Source organism: Misgurnus anguillicaudatus, chromosome 7, assembly GCF_027580225.2.
Source record: "Misgurnus anguillicaudatus chromosome 7, ASM2758022v2, whole genome shotgun sequence".
Taxonomy (NCBI): Eukaryota; Metazoa; Chordata; class Actinopteri; order Cypriniformes; family Cobitidae; genus Misgurnus; species Misgurnus anguillicaudatus.
The window spans coordinates 38,287,257-38,310,087 of NC_073343.2; the positions used below are offsets into that span (position 1 = coordinate 38,287,257).

A 22,831-nucleotide genomic window follows, 5' to 3' on the forward strand; every position below is an offset into this window, starting at 1 on the left:
ACTTTACAGTAGTAAATACTAAAGTATACTGCACTATTTTGTTTATGTGGGTACTTACCTATGTAGAAGAACCATATGAAGATTCTTCAAAAGTTTCTTCCTTAAAAAAAGAGCAGTGAGATTTGGAGGGCAAGTAAATAACCCAGCCAGTGTTGTTAGTACAATATTTAATATCCAATCAGAAGTCTAATAATGGTATTACAACTCATCATGCTAGTGAAAAGCAGTGCCTTCATGAAGTGCATATGTGGCAACCATGATGAAATCCCCCCACAGACCCCCTCATTCTGTTGTACTACACGTCATGGAAGATTGGCTCTGAAGCCCCTAAGGTCCTTACTATTCCATGTGCCAGCAATGCATACTTACCCTGATCGAAGCAGACACCAGCAAAACGTTAAACACGAGTCACTTAAAGCGTCTGCTAAATGTATAAATGTAATGCAACTGCAATCCCAGCCATCTCACCAAACAAACACCTGCAAAAACATGGAAAAGGGATAGAATTTATCATAAACTTTAGCAGTGAACGGAAACTTGCATATAGCAGAAACATAATAGAGATTTTTCCCCAGCAGAGACGGTGATCTTAATAAACAGTGCCGAACTATTCTTGGCACCGCTGCCCTGAATAACTCAGATAGGGAGTTTCTGATATGGGAGCAGCAGGCACGTGTGTCTGAATACAGCATGTGATGCTCTCCGATTCCATAGACATACATGAGCAGAGGATTGTGGGTAGTTTAGACAGACACAGGCACTGTTCTGTATAAATGGAGGTGTCTGTTTGGTGCATTTATATAAAATTCAAACTACAGAACCACTTTAGGTTATTATGGAAAGAAAATTATAAGTAAGTCTTTGTGGGTTGATTTCCAAAAAAAGTTTAATTGGTTGACCTAGTGTTGCAAAGTTGGGCGGGTCTGTTAAAAGAGACACTGTGTTTACAGTTTTCTGAGAAATACTCCTATAAATAACCTATACTGTATGTAGTTGTCTCTGCATGTTAAACTAGAATACAAGCACATATAACACTTAAAAATTAGTGCTGGGCAAAGATTAATCGCATACAAAATAAAAGTGATTTTTCCATAATGTTTGTGTGTGTACTGGGTGTAATATTATGTATATTTAACCACACATATATACATAAATTCATTTCAGAAATGTTTTATTTATATATGAAGAGTTTCGTTGCAAAACGAGATAACCACCGGTTTTTTAATTGTTCAGAAATCTCGTTTTTTGGTTGTGCATTCCAATTAATTTCAATGAAACTGCAGTTGGTTTGTTTTGATTAAAACCTTCATAACTTAAGAAATACAGCTAAGAAGCACCATAAAACAAAATAATAACATGATAACATAATAATAAACATGTTTTGAGAAAAATGTTAAAAATGGATTTATCTAGTTTTGCAACTAAACTCTTCATATATATTTTTATTTATATATCATATAAAATATATAAAAATATAAATAAATACACATGTAAATGTTTCTTAAATACATACATAAATGTGTGTTTATTTATATATACATAATAATTACACACAGCACACACTCAAATATTATGCAAAAAAAATCACTTTTATTTTGTATGCGATTAATCGCGATTAATCTTTAAACTTTTTTAAATTAAAAGACACTGATGCTTATGGATAAACGCGTCAAATACATTTTCTTTGCTAAACGCGATGCAAGCATAAAATAATCTTCCAAATTTTTTGGACTTTTTGCTCACCTTTAACTTGTTGACATTGTTGTCAGAGAACAGACACTGTGATGAAACCATTTCACAATGCAAAATCTGTTTATTCATTGAAAATATATTTGTGCAAATCTCAAAACAAACAATCAAAGATTTATCATAAAAAACAGGTTCAAATTAGGGATGCACCGATATGAGACTATATTCAATATTGGCAGATGAACAAAGCACATTTTCCCACTATCAGTCATCGACCAATTTTTTTAAAACAGCTGATGATCATGAGAGATAATATTCTGGTGATCAAAATGGGCAAAAAATGCATCAGAACTCAAACTGTGTGATTATATTGAATTGGATGACATTCTGGGAATTCACAACATAGAAACAAGGAGTAAAAAGAAAATCTATCAGCAAATCTATCAGTAACGGCAGATGTCATTCTTAGTAATCGGATATTGGTTTTGGTGCATCCCTAGTTCAAATACATCCGACTTCACATAACAATTTCATTTTTTTAATCACAGTGCATATTTAAGGCTCTTTGATATAAAAGAATTCACCTTTCATTACGTTTCAGCAGTGTTTTTTAGATACTAAAACTGTTACATTTATTGATGTATAAACAGAATCATATAAACAAGATTTAATTTTGTAACAATAAATTTAGCAAGTTTCCTTGAGTCCCTATAATATTCTGGTCAATATATCACTGCAGGTCACATTTTTCCTTTTTATTTTTCAAATCCGATGTGAGGTATCATTAATGTCCATGGCAGAAATAGTGCAGGATAAGTTTGACACAAAAGTTAAATCCCTTGTTGAATCACCAACCCGGTAACACTTTACAAAAAGGTTGCATTTATTAATAATTAGTTAATGCATTAGCTAACACTAACTAACAATGAATAGAGAATACTTCTACAGCATTTATTAATCTTAGTTCAGAATTTACTAATACATTCAAGCCTGGTTTCACAGACAAAACTTAACTAAAGCCAGGACTAAGCTTTAGTTTAATTAAGATGTTTAAGCAAGCCTTAGAAAAAGACATTACTGGTGTGTATCTTAAGACAAATCAATGACACTGGCTTATTTTAAGATCTGTCAGTGCGAGTTATTTTAGGTTGTAACAGCTCATGTGTTTAGTTTCTAGGACTAACCTTAAGCCTTGTCTGTGAAACCAGGGTTGGAAAATTAAGCATTGTAATTGTTGAACTAACATGAATAATGTTCATTGTATGTTCATGTTAGTTAATGCATCCACCAATGTTTACTAATACAACCTTATTGTAGAGTGTTACCACTAACCCCCCTAAGTAAAAGTTAAGTGTAATAGTGATTATTAGATAAACACAATAAATGCTGCAAATAAAAAAAATGTGCAAAGTTATAAGTAATTCCTCCAGTTTGTATTACACTGAAAGAAATGGCATTTTATTCGAATGAAAATGATTACATGAAAAGCTATTGTGTTTCAAATGGACATCCATTAGTCCTGAGAGAAACCGATAACTGTGTTGCTGTCTGTTGGCTACGCTACACCTGTAAGTCGAAGAGTCCAGGCCCAGGAGCAAGGCATCTGATTGAGGGTCAGCTGGGGCAGATAAACCCTGAGTCCTGAAGGCTTGACTGAATCCCACTGTAGAGGTTTATAACCAAGCAGCATCACCTGGTATTGAAACAAAGAGGTAAAATACAATTTTTATTTTTCAGATATGAATACTTTAAAACAGGGGTCTCCAACCTGGTGCCCGCACAGAGTCTGTGAGGTGCCCGCCAAAGCAAATAATAGTCTCAATTTTAATATTTATTTATTTATTATTTATTAATATTTATTTATTTATTACATATTTTTAATATTAGCTTGGCTTACGTTTGTTAACATTTTAAACAAATTGATATTATATCCAAGCAGCTGGAATGAAGTGTGACATTGCAACGCATTTCTAATCTGCATTTTTTTTCTTTAAAGGATTAGTCCATTTCCTTAAAAGAAAAATCCAGATAATTTACTCACCACCATGTCATCCAAAATGTTGATGTCTTTCTTTGTTCAGTCGAGAAGAAATTATGTTTTTTTGAGGAAAACATTGCAGGATTTTTCTCATTTTAATGGACTTTAATGGACCCCAACACTTAACACTTAACTCAACACGTAACAGTTTTTTTCAACGGAGTTTCAAAGGACTATAAACGATCCATAACGAGGCATAAGGGTCTTATCAAGTGAAACGATTGTCATTTTTGACAAGAAAAATAACAAATATACACTTTTAAACCTGAAAGCATCAGCGTGACCTCACGCAATACGTCATGACGTCAAGAGGTCACAGAGGACGAACGCGAAACTCCACCCCAGTGTTTACATGTGTTGAAAGAGGACTGTTCCTACGTTGTTGTGTGTCAACTGATACTAATTAATGTCTTTTTGTCAGTTTATTGTTTACAATAGTCCGCAAATGTGCGTTTTATATATGTAACACGTGATCTCCCTACGTCACTACGCATTTACGTTAGGTCACACAGGACAGGACCTAGACGACAACTTGCGGTTCAAAAGTGCATTTTTTTTCTTGTCAAAAATAAAAATCGTTTCGCTAGATAAGACCCTTATGCCCTGTTTGGGATCGTTTATAGTCCTTTGAAAAACTGTTACGTGTTGAGTTAAGTGTTAATTGTGTTGGTGTCTATGAAAATCCATTAAAATGTTTTCCTCAAAAAGAAATTTCTTCTCGACTGAACAAAGAAAGACATCTACATTTTGGATGACATGGTGGTGAGAAAATTATCTGGATTTTTCTTATAATAATCAATTCAATACCCTTAAATTCAAGAACAAAATGTGGAGACACATTTCAAGTGAGAGCAAGGTTACATTGTGTTACCTTTTAAGATACATTGTTACAGTTCCCTTTCACAGGAACTCGCTTTGAGTCACTGCGGTGACACTTTGGGTACGCCTCCAGGGGTAAGTGCGTCTGAATGTGTATATCAAATTCAACCAATGATGAGGCTCAACGACAAAGACAGGGTGACGCAGGACCCAGAAAGTATATCGCTATTTGAAATACTGCCAAAGACGGCATTACAGGGATGCAGGAATTTTGGCAAGGGAGACGCAGCGTCTCGTTCCCTTCTCAGGGAACAACAGTTACATACGTAACCCGAGACATTTTCCTTCACCAAACACAACTATGTAAAAAAGCATTTTGGTATGAATCAACATTTGCATACAGAAGATATAAGAACAAATTCAAAATCTCCTCTGGGTATCTAGTGTCACTATTATGTCATGTAGCAATACATTTAATCATATATTTGGATAGTTTAAAAATCAATTTTGGAAATTATCCAAACACACAAGACATCCAAAAGCTTATCTTTGGCAAAAATGTTAATTGGTCAATAAAGATTTTAGGGCAACAATATTGTTTGCATCACCAAGATACATCACCTGAGTCTTAGATTCTGAAACAATAGGGTCACTTAATACAACATATCCACTATTTGGCCACGAAAGTAAGGTAGCATAGATCACATTCTCTTTGGGCTTCCATGTGTACCTGTTAAAACACAACAAAATGTGATTATCATGTGTTGAAAAGTTAATAAAAAAAATAAATTAAACTTTAAAGGGAAATTAAATGCATTGGAAATGAACGGCCAGGTTATTGTATAGTGAGCGCCGCACAAACTAACGCGGGGTTAATTGTAACACGGCTACTTAACATAATTATACAGGGTCGAGCATTCTGTGCTTTTGGTCTTTTTCTCTTACTGTCAGAAGATAATCTGTGAACTCCAGTCACTTTCGGTGTAATTGCACGATAATGAAAGATCCCTCAAACTTTAAGTGTTTAATTGTAGAAGAGATGTGTGTTGATTGTGTAAAAAAAATATAAATCTAACTTAAATATATTTTGAATGATAGAGCCAAAGCCAAAAGCTTAAGTTTGTGCCCCGCTTTTCCCTACATGAAAAAATTTATAATACGACAAACCAAACTCCAGGAGTGACGGTATCGTTCTGAACTCTCCATGCGCTGGTGTTGTATATCGCCTCTCCATTCACGCTGAGCCACTGGCCTATCTGTCGCAGCCTCTCCTCAAAGATGGGAACGATGCGACCGTCGTGTGTCGGCCCCACGTTCAGCAGTAAATTCCCTCCACATGACACGGTCTCAACAAGAGTCTGGAAGACAAACAGATGACACAACATGTATCAGGATGATCACGTTAATCCCTCTAAGTGCATCAGGCTTTTATGATTAGGTTCAGTAATTTCATTTTATTGCCATTGAAAAGGTTATTAGTGCCTTTTCACAAATGTCATTTTGGTATTTAACAAATGTAACTGTCTTTCACGGCAAAAGCCTCCAAGTGTATGCATGTATTTGGCAAAAAAATCAACTCCTTTGGACAAGATATAGTAAACATTAGGGAGTGCTGTGGTCCATGTCACTGCCACATTTGGGTGTATTCAGGTGCAAGTGGGTGATTCTCACGAAACCACTGAACCGCCACGGCACTAATGATTTTAGCTTTAAAATGTGTAATATAGTAACATTAAAAAGCATCAGAATTAACACAATACTGTGTTCTACCTTGCACAATGTGTGATTTCAACATAAGAATTTATAATTGTAAATTTTATCTCATTTTCTGCTAAAATTCTCATTACCGCAATGTGTCCGGCTGTGTTTGAACATGTGTTATGTTGTAATTTAATCAAATTAACACAAAAATATTAAGAAAAAAAAAATAAATGGATGTTTTGCTAGACTACTTTAGATGACAGAAAAAATATTTACTGAATATTCATGTATAATAATAATGAAGAAAAATTAGGAAAATGATGTGTCCATGCCTGATGTTCTCATCCTCCGCAACACTTTTTGAGAACAGTTTAAGCACACATACAGAATTTTAATAAAGTTTGATTTTGAGTGACCAAGCACATGGACCAGTTACTTCAAGATGGCTACCAGGTTTGAAATATTGTCTTGTCAGAATGCTTACACGACATTTTGATGATCATTACCGCAACAGATGCTTATTAAATGTTAATTTAATTAATAGAAGCATAATACTTTGATTTTAAATGCATGTGCAGAATCTCCAAATTATGTTCTTTCAGGTTTATCATGTCATTTTGAAAATATGTCAGTGTTGATGTTTTCTGACTGTTGCGGTAATGAGATTTTTTAGGACTAATTTTTTTAATTATGTTACAAAAAGTGTTAAATGATAAGTAAAAGTTTTTAAATTAATGTTCCCATTTACTCCAGACTTTGTTTTTCAATGTCTGGTGGGAAAAAAAGTAAATTTAAGCAATTTTTACATTTTCATGCTTGACATTTTTAAAACCAAGTTTTCGTGAGAATCACCCAAGTGCTCACAAGATACACAAGTTTGAATGTGATCCACGGTCGTTAATCCTCTTCATTGTGCACTTAGAGGACTTTGCTGAAGGATATTGATGTACCATTTCACAGATTCTTCCAATAAACCAAAGTTTTTGAATGGCCTTAGACCAGGATTAAGCAGATTTGAAGCGAATGTATTTGATGAACTTATAAGAGCATTCGGTTAAAGGAACACTCCATGGGTGCAGCAGGTGCAATTATATTACGCAGCGCCTGTAAAATAGGCACTAAGTTACATTGAAAGTTACCTGCTGGGGACTATTTATGGGCACTTTCACAACCACAAAGTGTGCGAGTACTTTTTGCCTTAATTTTAAACAGTATATCTAATCATATGAAAATGTTATGTAAACTCACAGCAATCAGATGTTCAGTGGTGAGGAAGTCACTGAGTTTGGCGTCTCTCCTGTAGCCCCATGACTTCTGGTCAATGGTCATGCAGTTCTCCCATTTGTGTTTCAGCAGATGTCCCGGGTTGTATCGATCCGAACAGGTGTAAAATCCACCATGTTTACATATGCTGCCGTAACCCCAGCGGTCATTGGTCACGACGGTGTCACGAACAGGACTAAAAACACACATGTGTGACTGTTGGGTTACATTGTGCCACGGATGTCTTCCCTTAGACAGCTTGTAGTATTATGTGATGATTTAGTAAATATATACATACACCATAAAATCAAAATAGGAAGGCTGAAAATGCACTCTAAATCCTGGGAAAGCAAACATCTATATGCATATACAATGTGCAGTTTTTATCACCTGCCACTGACTAACAATAGCAAATAATAAACCACATTGCTAATAAATTCTATTGAATATTAAAAGAGTAAACATGTGTAACTATGCGACTTAAGTTCATGTGTTCTTACCTCTCATTATAAAGCCAAGCGAGAAACCCTGTGCTGTTCCAGTAAGAGTCGGGTGCATCTCCATCTCCATCAGACCACAGTACTTCAGGTTTGTACTGGTTGACTATCTCATACAGCTCAGGCAAAGTCTTCATTGTAGGGAACTTAGTGGTGTTGTAGTGGTTCTTAGCATCTTCGTTGTACAGAGGATGAAACCACTCGAACAGGGAATGGTAAAGCCCCAGACGCAAGTCACTGTATTTCCGCAGAGCAGTGGCGATCTCACCCACTAAATCCCGTTTGGGTCCGACATCCACTGCATTCCAGTTCCACGAGTACTTTGAACCCCACAGCGTAAAACCTGAGGAATTGAAAGAGTAGCATTAAGATATTTTGTCCATGGCAATTAAAACAATAAAGATTTTGATTGTACTACATCAAGAAAAATACTATAATATATTTGTAGATATTTAGGAAACATGCCAAGTTCACATATCCGTTTCTCTGAAAAGCAATGCTGCGATCCCAAGTTCAGCCACTAGAGGTCGATATTACATAATGTTCCTTTACCAGAACCTCTCATCCAAAGGGACTTACCAATTCACCTTAAAAGACAACAAATCTATATCTATAAATCTAACATTGTACCATTAAAATGTGTCAACTCTTAACTTTGCTGTTTCCTGCTTTAAAAGGAACACACTGACAGATAAATATGTCAAATTAATGCAGCCTGTGCAAATTTTTCCCCACAAACCTTCATGATGTTTGGTTGTCAGGACTATATATTTGGCCCCAGATGAGGCAAAAATATCAACCCACTCCTTGGCATCGAAGAACTCGGCCTGAAACTGCGATGCAAAGTCTGTGTATTTGAATCCAGGTGGATAATTTTCAAGCATAAAAGCGACATAAGAGGGGATCAGCCGGCCCTGCCAGTACCACCTGTTGAAATATAAAACTTACGGTAATATCAACGGATGTACTGTTGTTATAATATCAAATACATGACAAACCACTCATATGAATCTCACAAAAAAAATGACAAGAACAATCAAAATATACAAACAAAACAAAACAATATAAATTAACTTAATAAACTGATAATGATAATAATGATAATACTTTACATAATAAAAATAAACTTTATGAATCCAATCCTGGGCCTAGTGCAAAAATGTCACGATGCAAAATCTTAAAAGGGACATTTCACAAAAAGTCCCCAAAGTACATATGTGAAGTTTTAGCTGAAAACACTCCACAGATAATTTATTATAGCATGTTAAAATTGACACTTTGTATGTGTGAGCAAAAAATTTGCTGTTTTTGGGTGTGTCCTTTAAAATCTAAACGGCAGTGCCGTGGCTGGATAGTGCAGAAGGAGGGTTATTATCATAATAAGATCCCCTTCTGACATCACAAGGGGAGACAAATTTTAAGGACCTATTTATACACACGCTTGCAGAGAATGGTTTACCAAAACTAAGTGACTGGGTTGATCTTTTGCAAATTTTCTAGGTTGATAGAAGCACTGGGGACCAGAAAAATATCATATTTTCATGATATGTCCACTTTAATATGTAATATTATACAAAAGAATATAAATGATTATAAATACAAATCTTAATATCTATGGCATTTTCAATACCATTTTCAAAATGCACAATACAATGTTGAGTTAAATGTGTCATGGACATAAACATCATGAGATTCACCAATAAACCTCTTTCTATATTTCCTCCTATAAAAGAATACTGAAGCATGGTACAGTAAAGGTAGCACGTACTATGGTACAAGCCATAATGGTAATAATGGATTATCCAATATAATGACGGATTATCCAATATAATGAAGGACTTCAAGATACTTTAAAGTACACCATGATACAATTGTTGCAAACTGTAAACACACATAGAAAAGGAACTAACTGGTACTTCTGGTTAGTGTTAACCACAATGCAGACTTACCAGAACCACTCACTGCCAAAACTGGGCACAGAAAACACTCCCCAGTGAATAAAGATCCCGAATTTGGCTTGATCATACCATTCCGGTAGAGGCCTCGAGTCAATTGATTCCCAGGTGGGCTCGTATTGACAATAACATTGTCCGATCAAAAATAAAAAAAGAGGTAACGTTAAAATACTCAAGTGACCCATCGTGTTGTTGCTCTGCACTGATCATATGATGTTTAAGTCACGTGACCATCCACAAAACGGCATGTGATCGGTTACACACCTGTAAATTCTGTAAATACGATTAAAATCCGGAATTGGTTGAACTTCCTCCTTTTGAAACGATTTACGGAACAAATTTAAACATATCACAAACAAGTACACTGTGCAGACCGTTCCGCTTTTGACATCAAAGTACTGCGAGAGAATTGCTCTCGCGGTACTTTGATGTCATACGCCGCTCCAAGTCCTAACGATGATTGGTTGAACGTTAGACGTTTGTAAGTGGTACAAAATCTTTTTTATAAAGAAGAGAAGTTTGAGATTATTGTTTTTTAATGGTCAGAGTGATAAATTGGTCAAAAAGCAACTACAAATTATTAATTAATAATGATTCCCGTTTAAGAACCGACGTTTTGTGACCTAATAAATATTCATGAGGCAACCGCTGTCATTGGTTACGCAAAATGTAACGTCACGTCCTGTTCGGTTGTGTACGTTTCAGCTCCATGTGTGCTGTTGTTTAGAAGGATCTGTTAAAAAATATAAATTCATGCAAGGGTATATCGACTGCCACTGTCATATATCTGCCCAAGATTTTGACAGTGTAAGACATTTTAAAGCTCTGTTCTCAATATTAAGAAACTGTCTGGAAACTTGATAAATGTGTGTGTTTTCGTTATTTTAGGATATTGATGAAGTCATAGAGGAGTCTAAAAAGGTAACAGGTTCTGTCTATCCAACTGACTTCCAGTATGTCACGTAAAGCTGTTATATTATAATATCCATTGTTGCCATTTTAGGTCGGGCTTGTTGCCTTGCTTGCCGTAGCAGAGCATGCTGGAGAATTTGAGAAGATCATACAGCTCTCACAAAGGTACAGAGCAGACCCCATGTTATTATCCAGTGCATCATGTTTTCATCAGGCTCAAATTTAAATGGATCTCGTAGGTTTCCTGGATTTGTCATGCCATGTCTTGGAGTTCATCCTGTCCAGGGTCAAGATCCTGCACAACCCAGAGGAGCTGTAGTTCAGGTCTGTATGATTGACACATAAAGTTAAATCTCAGGGGAAAAAGTACAACAAGTACTACTACATATACATACTTTAAATTCAATCATAATAGTTTAAAGGTGGGGTGCATGATCTCGGAAAGCCAATGTTGACACTTGAAATGACCTTAACGAACACGCCCCTACCCCAATAGAATCTGGACCTTTTTTGATAGACCCGCCCCACACATACGCAACCCAGGAAACTATGACGTTTAGTAGATGTTGCGCACCTGTGTGAGCTTGAACGTGCCCCTGTTTTCAAAGTGTTTTTCAAAAATTGTGCACCCCGCCTTTAATACATATAGCATATTTTTTAAACGTGACCCACATTAAACTTTTCATTGTTTCTCTCCTACAGGATTTAGATGCCGCTTTACCCCTGATTGACAAATACAAGGAGCACATTGTGGCTATTGGTGAGGTTAGACATATATTGAATGACTATTTGTTAACAAAATGTCAACCAATATGAATATAGGCTAAATGAATTTTTCATTGTCACTGGCTAAGTTAATTTGCGTGATTATGAGTGTTTTCTGGCCGAATCAACATCATTTAAGCTGTTTTAATGTGTAACACCCCATATAGGTCGGCCTGGACTTTACACCACGTGTGGTCAACAGTGATGCTGGTAAAGACAGTCAGAGACAAGTGCTCATTCAACAGGCAAACATCGCTAAACAGTTAAACCTCCCATTGTGAGTTCTGTTCTGAAACACAAAGATTTTAGTTTTAAGAATCTCATTTCAGCTATCAAAAGGAACAATGTTTTGATCTCTCACATAGCATCATGTTTTAAAATGAATCTGTCAATTAGGAATGTGCACTCGAGATCTGCGGGGAGACCAACCATCCATCTTCTGAAGGAATTAGGTATGCAAGTTCATTCATAAATTCATTATCTTTTCTTGATTAAGACAAACCACTCATGTCTGTTGTAAACCAGGTATAGAGAATGCTCTGTTACATGCATTTGATGGCAAACCTTCAGTCGCAATGGAGGGTGTGAAAGCTGGATATTACTTCTCTATACCTCCATCCATCATAAGAAGCGATCAGGTAAATATAACCCACTGTTAGACGTGAGGTCACTCTATATACCTTATGTTTGCATTTGTAATGCTTTGTATACAGTTTACATTTACATTCTAATCATTTACATCTTAACTGCCAGTCAAATGTTTGGCATTTGCTTCCACGCTCTGGACAATATGCTTTTTAAACAGATGTATATGTGCTGGACACTCTCCTACTATATCCAAATATAGTATATATCTCTGTTTATTTAAACAAATCAATGACTTTAATAGTCACACAACATATTTTTGCCCACTTCTTATAAGAAGCAGAAACTTGTGAAGCAGATTCCTCTGGAGAGCATGTGTTTAGAAACAGATGCTCCTGCACTGGGACCGGAAAAGCAGGTACATGTAGATTGTTTACTGTACTGTTTCCAGATATCAGTTTGTATAATTTTAACATTAACATACATCTGCTCTTTAGGTGAGGAATGTACCACAGAATATCAGTATTAGTGCAGAATATATCGCCAAAATCAAGGGTATACCTCTGGAGAAGGTCATAGAGGTCACCACACAAAATGCACTGTGTCTCTTCCCCAAATTGAAGACATTTATCAAAGCTTGACATATTTTTGTTGATAAATTATTTTGATTAAGAAAAAAATGTCTTATTCTTTTAAAGGTTTTTGCTCATCATTCAGAAAAATGTGATGGTTATTATACTATTTAATAGTTAAGATATGTTATTATATGTTATTAATTCTTTTGCCAATATAATACTGTACATGTTTGCAAATGTCACTATAACAACGACAATTAAAGCAGATGAATCTTGAGTATACAATGTAAATGGTTTATTTTCTGTTAAGTATATCGTGCATCTTGAGTTATAGTTATGAAACTTGATGAATGGCACAAATCCCACAACACCTTAAAACATTATCAAATTGGTGATTGCTTGAGATAAAGAGAAATGAGGTTGCATAAGCTTTGTGCAGAACAGTCACGCATGTCTATAAAATAGCAAAGAAATACCTACATGGAGTAAGATAAAGATCAACTGCTAAAAAATTTATTACAGTCTTATCTTGAAAGATTTATTTTTAAGTGACAAAGGGCTGTAAGAATGAAATGCAGGTTTTATTTGTACCAGTAGATGGCAGAAAATAACAATTTTCTGGCTGGTCAGAACAACAAAGGTTACAACAAACAGCATACATCAATGAGCCTGATGCCTCGTGTTCCCTAAAAACACTCAAATTGTCTTAAAAATATTGTCTTGATAAGAAATCTTTATTTAATCTTGGTCTAATTCAATGTTTATTATAGTTTGCTTTTGTAAATGAGCGTTTATGTAGTGACTCACTCACGTGGTACCTCTACCTCATATCGGCACTGGCTGATCAGGATGGACCAATCACATTCGTTGGTAATTATTATTATTATTTATTTATTTTTGGTAATTTTTTTGTCATATGATTGTCATGTCTAGAAACCATTTGGGGAAAATATTGTAAAAGTCCACTATCCAAATCTCAAATGAGTCACAAAACGTTTTTAGATATGAATGACTTTTTAGATATGAATGTTTGACATCAAAGTACCGCGAGAGCGATACGACAACAATGTTCTCGCGGTATTTCGATGTCATGGGCTGATCGGTCTGCGCAGTGCGAAGTCTAACACAACTATCCTGTCAATCACAATGTGTTCTTGAAAGCTGGTGAAGTTCAGACTCTCTTGATTTTCATATCAGGACTTTATCTGCGCCGCAAAGGTGTCCAGGATCATTTTGCATCAAGTTCTATAGTAAGTATTTTCTTGTTTATTTCTTTAAAAACATAAAACGTGAACCGTTATTCATGAACGAAATGTTTGTTTACTATGAAGGTAATCTGATTAGTACTAAACATTGATTCGGTTTCGTTCAGAATTCGGTATGCTTTGAAATGTCACTTTAGTTCCTGATTTTGATTTAAAGCAAATAAACAAGATGCGTTATTCTTAAGCGTAAAATAAAATGTAACAAATTGCTAAGTTCACCAAATAAGTACTTATCTACATAGCTTCTTGTTCACATTTTAAAAATTAATGTTTTTTTTATCTTTTACTGTTGTTTTTATTTATTTGCTTCTTTTATAAATCATTTCTATGTAAAGCTCTTTGAATTACCATATGTGTACGAAATAAATCAAATTGCCTTGCCTTATAAGGTCAAAATGTCCGCTGATATATTAATGATGAGGGGAATCAATAAGATTAGAAAATTGACACTTGGAGGATGTCAAAGAGGAGTCGCTTTTAACACATCTCACCTGACAGAACAACATGTAAGATCTACTGTGTGATTGATGGATTCAGTCATGTATCCGACATGATTCACAGATTGATTTTTATTCTGCACACTTTGTTTCAGGACTGTGACAGATGTCATCAACAAAATGCCTCCAGATTTATTGGCATCATGGAGTCTTGCTGTCACAATGGAAGAGCGCCAGGCACTGTTGACATCCTGAAGGACAATGGAGAAGTCAACATTTATAGTCCTAGATGTTTATGGAGATCTAGACACGGGCTATTCAGAGAGCACCGCCCAGGACAACAGATCTCTTTATTTCATCAAGACCACCGTTATTATAATGATCTGAAAAGAGAAGGTGTTGAGACAGCCAACGACACCAAACAGCCTGACACCAAGAAACATAAGCAAACGGTATCACAAATACACCAACCTGTATATACGGAACTTCATTAGTTGCTATTTGCATATTTGTGATATTACTATGGTTTGGATATATCTTGCAGCTCTACTTTAAATACTTTTAAAGGAATAGTTCACCCCAAAATGAAAATTCTGTCATCATTAACTAACCCTCATGTTCTTACAAACCTGTATTTCTTCAAAGGAAGGCTTTGTAACCAAACCGTTTTGAGCACCACTGACTTGTTTTTTTTTTCTACTATGGAAGTCAATGGTGCTTCTGTTTCCTGCTTTATTACAAATATCTTTCCTTTGTGTTCAGCAGAACAAAGACTTTTATACAGGGTTGTAACAACATGAGGATGAGTAAGTGAAGACAGAAATTTCATTTTTGTTTGAATTATCCCTTTAAGATCAATAGAGTGTGACACTCCACTTTTTTGGAAAATATGCTCATTTTCAATCGTGTACTAAGGCAGACGAAAAATTAAAAGTTGCCATTTTTTAGGCAGATATGGCTAGGAACTATATGATATAACGTAGTGTCCGAAAATAGTCCCCTGCTATTGAAAGATTCTAAGGGGACTATTTTTGGCTGCTGCGTAGTATCATTGCGCCTGCTGCAGCCATGTTACATCAGCAAAGTCCTTGATTATTACGCCAGAATGAGAGTATAGTATAGCTATGCTAAATGTGCTACTCTAGGGGAGCTGGAAAATTAGCATATTTTTAAAGGTGCAGTGTGTAATTTTTAGAAGGATCTCTTGAAAGAAATGCAAAATAATATACAAAACTATATTATCAGGGGTGTATAAAGACCTTTTATAATAAACCGTTATGTTTTTATAACCTTAGAATGAGACGTTTTTATCTACATACACCGAGGGCCCCCTAACATGGAAGTCGCCATTTTGTGCCGCCATGTTTCTACAGAAGCCCTTAACGGACAAACTGTTTTACTAAGTTGTCTCCAACGATGACATGTTTGTCCGGTGGTGGCTATCGTAGCTTCTTTATGCATTCGAGGGTTGTGCAGTGGGCTGAGCCGTTGGTTGCAATTTGTAACTTCACCACTAGATGTAAAATTTACACACTGCATCTTTAAGGGGAAGCATAGATTACTAGATTGCTTGTACTTTTCTTTATCTTAAAACACTGATTATATACAACAACAACAAAAAACATTTTAGTAATATTGTTGATGTTTTCTCAGTTAAGTGAGAGTGCCAGAGAGCGCAAGGTGCCGGTAACAAGACTGGGAAGGTTAGCGAACTTCGGAGGTGAATTATGCACTTTTCTTACTCATTTATTGAACTTATAATTGTAATTGTTTTTGTATATGCAATCCCAAACTGACCTTGATATCTTTTTTCTGTGTTGTTATCACAATTGTCTGTGATACAACAAAATTTATATGTATTCTTAAAGAGCACCTATTTCATTGCTAAAAACAACGTTATTTTGTGAATTTAGTATAATACAATGTGTTGGTGTGGTTTATGGTTAAAAAACACATATTTTTTCACATACCGTACATTTTTGTAGCTCCAGATTTCCCTCTCTTCCTGAAAATTGCATGGATTTTGTACAAAACTCATCAATTTGAAAAGCGCTGTGTCCCTGATTGGCCAGCTAATCTGTACATTTTGATTGGTCTGAATACCTCTGACGTCAGGCAGAAATATGACGCTCCTTACCATTTTTGAAAGATTCGCTCACAATGCAATGCTAACAGGAGTTAACTTACAGGCTGTGAGTCGAATGCGGGAGGAATTATGATAATGTCAGTGTTTTCTACATCACCAATCCCAGCAAGTAAACTGTTGCCTACAATCCGTGTGTTTGTTGTACTCCAAGAAAAGAGATTTACGTTGGAGACGATAACTCGCGTCATTGTTTACTTTGGGGTTTGTACCTTTTGCATATCGTTAACATGAACTAATGCACACTTACACATCAAAGGAAATGTAAAATTGTGAATCGGACAATAGGTGCTCTTTAAAATTCTATAATAGAAAAATGAAATATTTGAATACTCACAAAAAACTTTGGAGGTGACATCACACTACTGTATGTGTGGTTTTTATGTTTGTTTATTTCTCAAAGATTTCAATTGCAAAAACTATTTTCATGAATATCACAGGCTTGGCCGTTGGTCTGGGGATTGGAGCCATTGCTGAAGTAGCGAAGAAGAGTCTTAAATACGATGATCAAACAGGTTTGAAAGCATATGGTTAAAGATTACGATTCATATCTGAGATTTACAGTTTACGTTCTTTTATTTTAATTTTTTTTGGGCAGGACAGAAAAAAGCAATTTTAGATTCAAACCCGTTCATATCAGAAGCCAATGCTGAGCGAATCGTTCGGACTCTCTGTAAAGTACGAGGGGCGGCTCTGAAGCTCGGTCAAATGCTCAGCATCCAGGGTGAGATCTTCTTCTTTATTTTAACATGCTCGCCTATAGCTACATTTCACATAAATTAATAAAAAGATAAAAGCTTTTAATAAAAGTTTTGCTCTTGTTCATACTTGGGGTTAGTGATTTTAACTTACTTCTAAAACAAATTAGAGCTTATATCTTCTGTATGCAAATGTTGATTCATACCAAAATGTTTTTTTTTTGCATAGTTGTGTTTGACACATGCAAACGTCTTGGGTTACATATTTAACTGTTGTTCCCTGAGAAGGGAACGAGACGCTGCGTCTCCCTTGCGATACCCTGTAATGCCGTCTTTGACAATATTTCAGATAACGATATACTTCCTGGCTCCCGCGTCACCCGGTGTTTGTTGTTAAGCCTCACCATTGGTTGAATTTGATATACACATTTAGACGCACTTACCCTTGGAGGCGTCCCCAAAGTGCCACTGCAGTGACGTAGGGCGCATTTCCGCGAAAGGGAACTGTAACAATGTATCTTTAAAGGTAACACAATGTCCTTGAATTTGAGGGTGTTGGACCTGAAAAGTCCTTGAAAGGTCCTTGAATTTGAAGTAACTAAGGTGTGGGAACCCTGCTGTTAAGATCATTGACACATTTACGCTACTTTATCAGTCTTAATGTGTGTACTGTGTGCTGTCAAACTATATTTACCACCTGTTTTCTTCTTTTCTTATACATGCAATACCCTTGACTTTGACCTGCACACATACAGTCACAGATGTCAGCGTTTATTACTGTAAGGAATGAAGCCGTGTGAAAAACTCAAACGTCATCCTGCAATATCATTACAAGCCCCTCCTCAAGGGTTGTTTATGTAGCCTGACTGCATTTTGTATCTTTCCAGTTGTTAAAAGGAAACTGGATCTAGTTAGAAAGCTGAGAGGATCACATTAAGTCCTGTTTAACCTTTTGTTGTATTTACAAGGGCAATACTGTGTTATATGCGGAGTCATTTGAGGTAAATAACAGCAGGAGTATGTCACCACCACCCAAAATATCATCCAATAAATGCGCTGGCCACAATACCCATGTAAAGCTTTATTTAGACTGCTGCTGACGTATTCAGACCGAACATACAGCGGCTGTCTGTACTTTGTTATCAGTTAAATGTGCCCGCATTGACTTTCTCATATGTATCCACAGATGACGCGTTCATCAACCCTCAGCTTGCAAAAATCTTTGACCGGGTTCGACAGAGCGCCGACTTCATGCCCACCAAGCAAATGATGGTATAGTCTGAAATGTGAGAATTAAACAAAAACAAACATGAAATGACGTTCAACCTATTTAACTTCCATAATGTGATATTCAGCAAGAAGGATGTCTCACAGTTTTGATAGATTTAGGCTGACTTAGTTTTTGACATGTCTCTTCATGTAATCCCGGACTGACTCAATAATTGAGGTATCAGATCTCATAGTGTACAAAATCTCACTTGATTATTGAAGTTCATTTAAAAGAATGTTTGGAAATGTATATCATGAGTATTCAATAAGGGGTCCGGGGTGGTATTACTGGGGGTATTGTTTGAAAGCATGTTTTAAAAAATGAAAATTAAACAAAAATGCATGAATAAGCCAATTATAAAAATTAAACTATTCTCTAAAAAAACATTTATGCAATAAAATCTATTCAGTTAAATTAATTAAATTAAATTATGTAGTATGCCAAAAATTAAAACATCTTTGTAATGTAACCATTATTAAAGTTTGTAAATCCAGAAATTTGTAATGTTATGTTTGCTGATTTATTATATATTTATAATAAATGTGTGTGTTTATAGTGATATAATCAATCAAAATATATAAATAAACATATTTAACTTTTTTTGGTAAAGCATGTGATGTACTTAACACTTTTTAATAAAACATGATATTAAAAAATCATATAAATTCTAGTGCTGGGCAAAGATTAATCGCGATTAATCGCATACAAAATAAAAGTGATTTTTGGCATAATATAAGTGTGTGCTGTGTGTAATTATTATGTATAAATAAATACACACACATTCATGTATGTATTTAAGAAACATTTACATTTATTTATTTATATTTTTATATATTCTATATTAAAAATAAATTTAAAACAATTATATATAAGTAAAACAATTCTGAAATGAATATATGAATGTGTGTGTGGTTAAATATACACAGTTATTAGACACAGTACACGCACATATATTATGCAAAAAAATCACTTTTATTTTGTATGCGATTAATCGCGATTAATCTAATAAATTCGCAATGAATTGGATCTAAATGCAAAGACCACTAATAAACCTGTATTAGGAAAGCACGTTAGATCATTTTTGATTTCTTGTTGACTGTAAGAGATTTCAGCTTCACAGCTTGATGCTTTCTGTCGTTTTTCATTATGTGTCTTTGTTTGGACAGAAAACCGTAGTCACTGATCTGGGGCCAAACTGGCAGGATAAACTGGAATACTTTGAGGAACGTCCATTTGCGGCAGCTTCCATAGGTCAGGTGCACCTGGCTCGGATGAAGGACGGCAGAGAGGTGGCCATGAAGATTCAGGTACCTAACAAATATATTTAAGCATGATTGTTTGTGCTGACAGATTTCAGTATTACTGTAAATAAATAAATGCTATTGTCTGCTCTGAGTATCCAGGAGTGGCCAAGAGTATAAACAGCGATGTAAACAACTTAATGACAGTTCTCAGTTTAAGCAATGCTTTACCTGAAGGTATGAATTACACGGCAAAATCATTTCAGTTCTGCTGTGAAGCTTCAGTATTTGTTTTAACCCTATAAATGTTTTTTGTTTGTAGGTTTGTTTCCTGAACATCTGATCGAGGTTATGAGCAGGGAATTGGCTTTGGAATGTGATTATGTACGAGAAGCCAAATGCGCAAAGAAATTCCAGTAAGTCGTTGAAATTATGTATTTTCAGAGTTTTAGCAGGGGAATTTTGAACTGCATTTAGTTTTATTTATCTACTGTGTATATAAAGATTCAGCCCTGATGGCGTCTTTGAATAATCAGTATCAAGGCATATCGAAATCACAGGAATATCGCAAATGTGCATACTGCAATTGTTTGCAATAACTGAATGATTTTAATACTTCAAAAAGTTATGTATATTTAAAAATGTATGTTGATGAAGAGGCGGATGAGACTCGTCATCTTTTATATGTTCATCAAATCCCCTCGCTTCAAATCCCGGCCATTCTGAAATACAGATTTGTTGGCAAAATCCTCTAAATCCATAAGATGAATGGTAATACTTGGACATTAATACAACCGAATATGGCAGTGACATGGATCACAGCGACCACAAATTAAATTTAAACCATTACGGTATCATATATCGTTCATCACACAGCCTCGAAAATTTCCGCTATCGCACCCCCCCCCCCAAACCGTGCAGCCCTAATCAGTAATATATTAACATGTGGTATTTCTGAAACAAAAAGTACCCGCCGTAAGTATTGGGACAAGAAAGGCTATGCACATGTATTATAATAGATTTTGCGTTAATGTATCATTCAGTATATTATTGTAGCTTATGTATTGTGAGCATATAATATGATATTGTGACAGATGGAAAGGTGTAAAGTTCTTACAGCTAATTTTATTACAGGGAGTTACTGAAGGGTCACCCGTATTTCTATGTGCCAAATGTTGTGGATGAGTTAAGTGGGCAACACGTCCTCACCACAGAGCTCGTGTCGGGTTTCCCTTTGGATAAAGCCAATGACCTGACTCAGGAACTGAAGAATGAGGTTGACAAACAGATGCCGTGTTTATGAAAACCGTTTTTTAAATGATTAACATTTATAACATCTTGTTGTGTTTGTTTGTTTTCTTAGATCTGTGAGCAGATATTAATCTTGTGCTTGCGTGAGCTCTTTGAGTTTCGATACATGCAGACGGATCCAAACTGGTCCAATTTCTTCTTTGACCCACAGACACACAAGGTATTTATTTGTTTCATCGTAATCTCGATTGTTTTGGTTATGATACGTGTTAAAGGGACACTCCACATTTTTTAAAAATATGCTCATTAAAACATTTGATTTTTACTGTTTTGGAATCCATTCAGCCGATCTCCGGGTCTGGCGCTAGCACTTTTAGCATAGCTTAGCATAATCCATTGAATCTGATTAGACCATTAGTATTGCGCTAAAAAAATAACCAGAGAGTTTTGATATTTTTATCGAACGCAGTGCCTGAAAATAGTCCCCTGCTATTGAAAGTAACCAAGGGGACTATTTTCGGGCAGTGTGTAATATCACTACGCCTGCTGCAGCCATGTTACGGCGGCAAAGTCCTTGATTATTACGCCAGAATGAGAGTGTAGTTCATAGCCATATCTGCCTAGAAAATCACAACTTTAAATTTTCCGTCTCTCTTAGTACACGATGTAACTACACAAGAGTCGAGTTTTAAATAGGAAAAATATCAAAACTCTTTGGTTATTTTTTGGCATGATGCTGGTGGTCTGGTCGGATTCGGTGGATTGTGCTGGGCTATGCTAGAGGTGCTAGCGCCGGACCCATAGATCGGCTGAGTGGATTCAAAAACAGTAAAAATCAAATATTTAACTCTAGGGGAGCTGGAAAATGAGCATTTTTCAAAAAAAAGTGGAGTGTCCCTTTAACTGTATCCTCATGCAGGTTGCACTGTTAGATTTTGGAGCCACCAGAGGTTTTGATGCAAGTTTCACAGATGCCTATATTGAGGTAAATATGATACATCTCATTTTATGCATAACCAATCTTCATTTTTGCAATTTCTTATACGAAGTATAATCATCAGATTATCAAGGCCGCTGCAGATCGAAATAGAGAGGGAGTTTTACGACGATCAATTGAGATGAACTTTTTGACTGGATATGAGTCAAAGGTAATTCTGCATACCTAAAAACACGTTTAACCGACCCTCAAATGCATTTTTCATACGTCACATTGTTAAAGACTTCTGAAATCAACTTTTTAACTAGTTTGCAGAAACAGTTCACCTTTTACGAAATTGTATTTTAAGGCGATGGAGAACGCCCATGTGGATGCGGTGATGATCCTCGGGGAGGCGTTCGCGTCAGATGAACCCTTTGACTTTGGTGCTCAAAGCACAACGGAGCGGATCCACAGTTTGATACCCGTGATGTTGAAAGAGCGTCTGACTCCTCCCCCCGAGGAAACTTACTCACTGCACCGCAAGATGGGCGGCTCGTTCCTCATCTGCTCCCGACTGAAGGCCAAAATAAGCTGTAAGAACATGTTTCAGGAGGCGTACGCTAAATACTGGAAAGATCGACATTAAGAAACTACTAAATAAACCTCACAAACATCTACTGGAGTGCAATGTATCAGAGAAGAACATATATGATGTTACTATGATATGCCTTTAACAGCTGAGGCCAGCAGATGAAGGTCTTTGGATGTGTGTGAATTATATATACTTGAAAAAAGTTTTTTTTTTTAG

At 35.8% G+C, this 22,831-nt stretch overlaps 3 protein-coding genes across 4 annotated transcripts; 2 read left to right on the top strand and 1 right to left on the bottom strand.

Annotated features, from left to right (window-relative positions):
* Window positions 1-2,235: 2,235 nt before the first annotated feature.
* Window positions 2,236-10,354, bottom strand: fuca2 (alpha-L-fucosidase 2). The gene is made up of 7 exons (XM_055171974.2): window positions 9,957-10,354; window positions 8,747-8,934; window positions 8,011-8,350; window positions 7,496-7,706; window positions 5,714-5,904; window positions 5,168-5,276; window positions 2,236-3,382 (listed from the first exon to the last, which is right to left on the bottom strand). The coding sequence occupies exons 1-7, from the start codon at window positions 10,145-10,147 to the stop codon at window positions 3,245-3,247; spliced, it is 1,368 nt and encodes a 455-aa protein (XP_055027949.2). The 5' UTR covers window positions 10,148-10,354; the 3' UTR covers window positions 2,236-3,244.
* Window positions 10,355-10,613: 259 nt separating this feature from the next.
* On the top strand, window positions 10,614-13,076 carry LOC129417352 (putative deoxyribonuclease TATDN3). 2 transcript variants are annotated; one of them, XM_055171975.2, is made up of 10 exons: window positions 10,614-10,769; window positions 10,851-10,883; window positions 10,966-11,039; window positions 11,114-11,198; window positions 11,577-11,639; window positions 11,807-11,916; window positions 12,036-12,091; window positions 12,165-12,277; window positions 12,562-12,642; window positions 12,722-13,076. In XM_055171975.2, exons 1-10 carry the CDS (start codon window positions 10,716-10,718, stop codon window positions 12,863-12,865), a joined length of 813 nt encoding a protein of 270 aa, XP_055027950.2. In that variant the 5' UTR covers window positions 10,614-10,715; the 3' UTR covers window positions 12,866-13,076. The 2 variants fall into 2 exon arrangements, with proteins under 2 accessions (XP_055027950.2, XP_055027951.2); XM_055171976.2 differs by having other exon boundaries at window positions 10,615-10,769; window positions 12,565-12,642.
* A 765-nt stretch (window positions 13,077-13,841) lies between these two features.
* On the top strand, window positions 13,842-22,700 carry coq8ab (coenzyme Q8A, genome duplicate b). Its single transcript, XM_055171977.2, has 15 exons — window positions 13,842-14,049; window positions 14,454-14,570; window positions 14,657-14,953; window positions 16,155-16,221; window positions 17,085-17,159; window positions 17,243-17,368; window positions 18,529-18,614; window positions 19,779-19,919; window positions 20,009-20,090; window positions 20,176-20,269; window positions 20,988-21,129; window positions 21,217-21,324; window positions 22,024-22,089; window positions 22,166-22,252; window positions 22,391-22,700. The coding sequence occupies exons 2-15, from the start codon at window positions 14,460-14,462 to the stop codon at window positions 22,667-22,669; spliced, it is 1,761 nt and encodes a 586-aa protein (XP_055027952.2). The 5' UTR covers window positions 13,842-14,049; window positions 14,454-14,459; the 3' UTR covers window positions 22,670-22,700.
* The last annotated feature ends 131 nt before the right edge of the window (window positions 22,701-22,831 follow it).

Bases quoted from the DNA above. Each gene is read 5' to 3' on its own strand.
- LOC129417352 (XM_055171975.2), top strand. From the start codon at position 10,716: ATGCAAGGGTATATCGACTGCCACTGTCATATATCTGCCCAAGATTTT. The intron at 11,040-11,113 runs GTACAGAGCAGA...TGGATCTCGTAG, and splicing joins ATCATACAGCTCTCACAAAG to GTTTCCTGGATTTGTCATGC. The intron at 11,199-11,576 runs GTCTGTATGATT...TCTCTCCTACAG, and splicing joins CCAGAGGAGCTGTAGTTCAG to GATTTAGATGCCGCTTTACC.
- fuca2 (XM_055171974.2), bottom strand. From the start codon at position 10,147: ATGGGTCACTTGAGTATTTTAACGTTACCTCTTTTTTTATTTTTGATC. The intron at 7,707-8,010 runs GTAAGAACACAT...GTGTGTTTTTAG, and splicing joins GCTTGGCTTTATAATGAGAG to TCCTGTTCGTGACACCGTCG. The intron at 3,383-5,167 runs GTGATGTATCTT...TTTCAATACCAG, and splicing joins TTTCAGAATCTAAGACTCAG to GTGATGCTGCTTGGTTATAA.
- coq8ab (XM_055171977.2), top strand. From the start codon at position 14,460: ATGTCCGCTGATATATTAATGATGAGGGGAATCAATAAGATTAGAAAA. The intron at 16,222-17,084 runs GTGAATTATGCA...TGAATATCACAG, and splicing joins AAGGTTAGCGAACTTCGGAG to GCTTGGCCGTTGGTCTGGGG. The intron at 19,920-20,008 runs GTACCTAACAAA...GTCTGCTCTGAG, and splicing joins AGGTGGCCATGAAGATTCAG to TATCCAGGAGTGGCCAAGAG.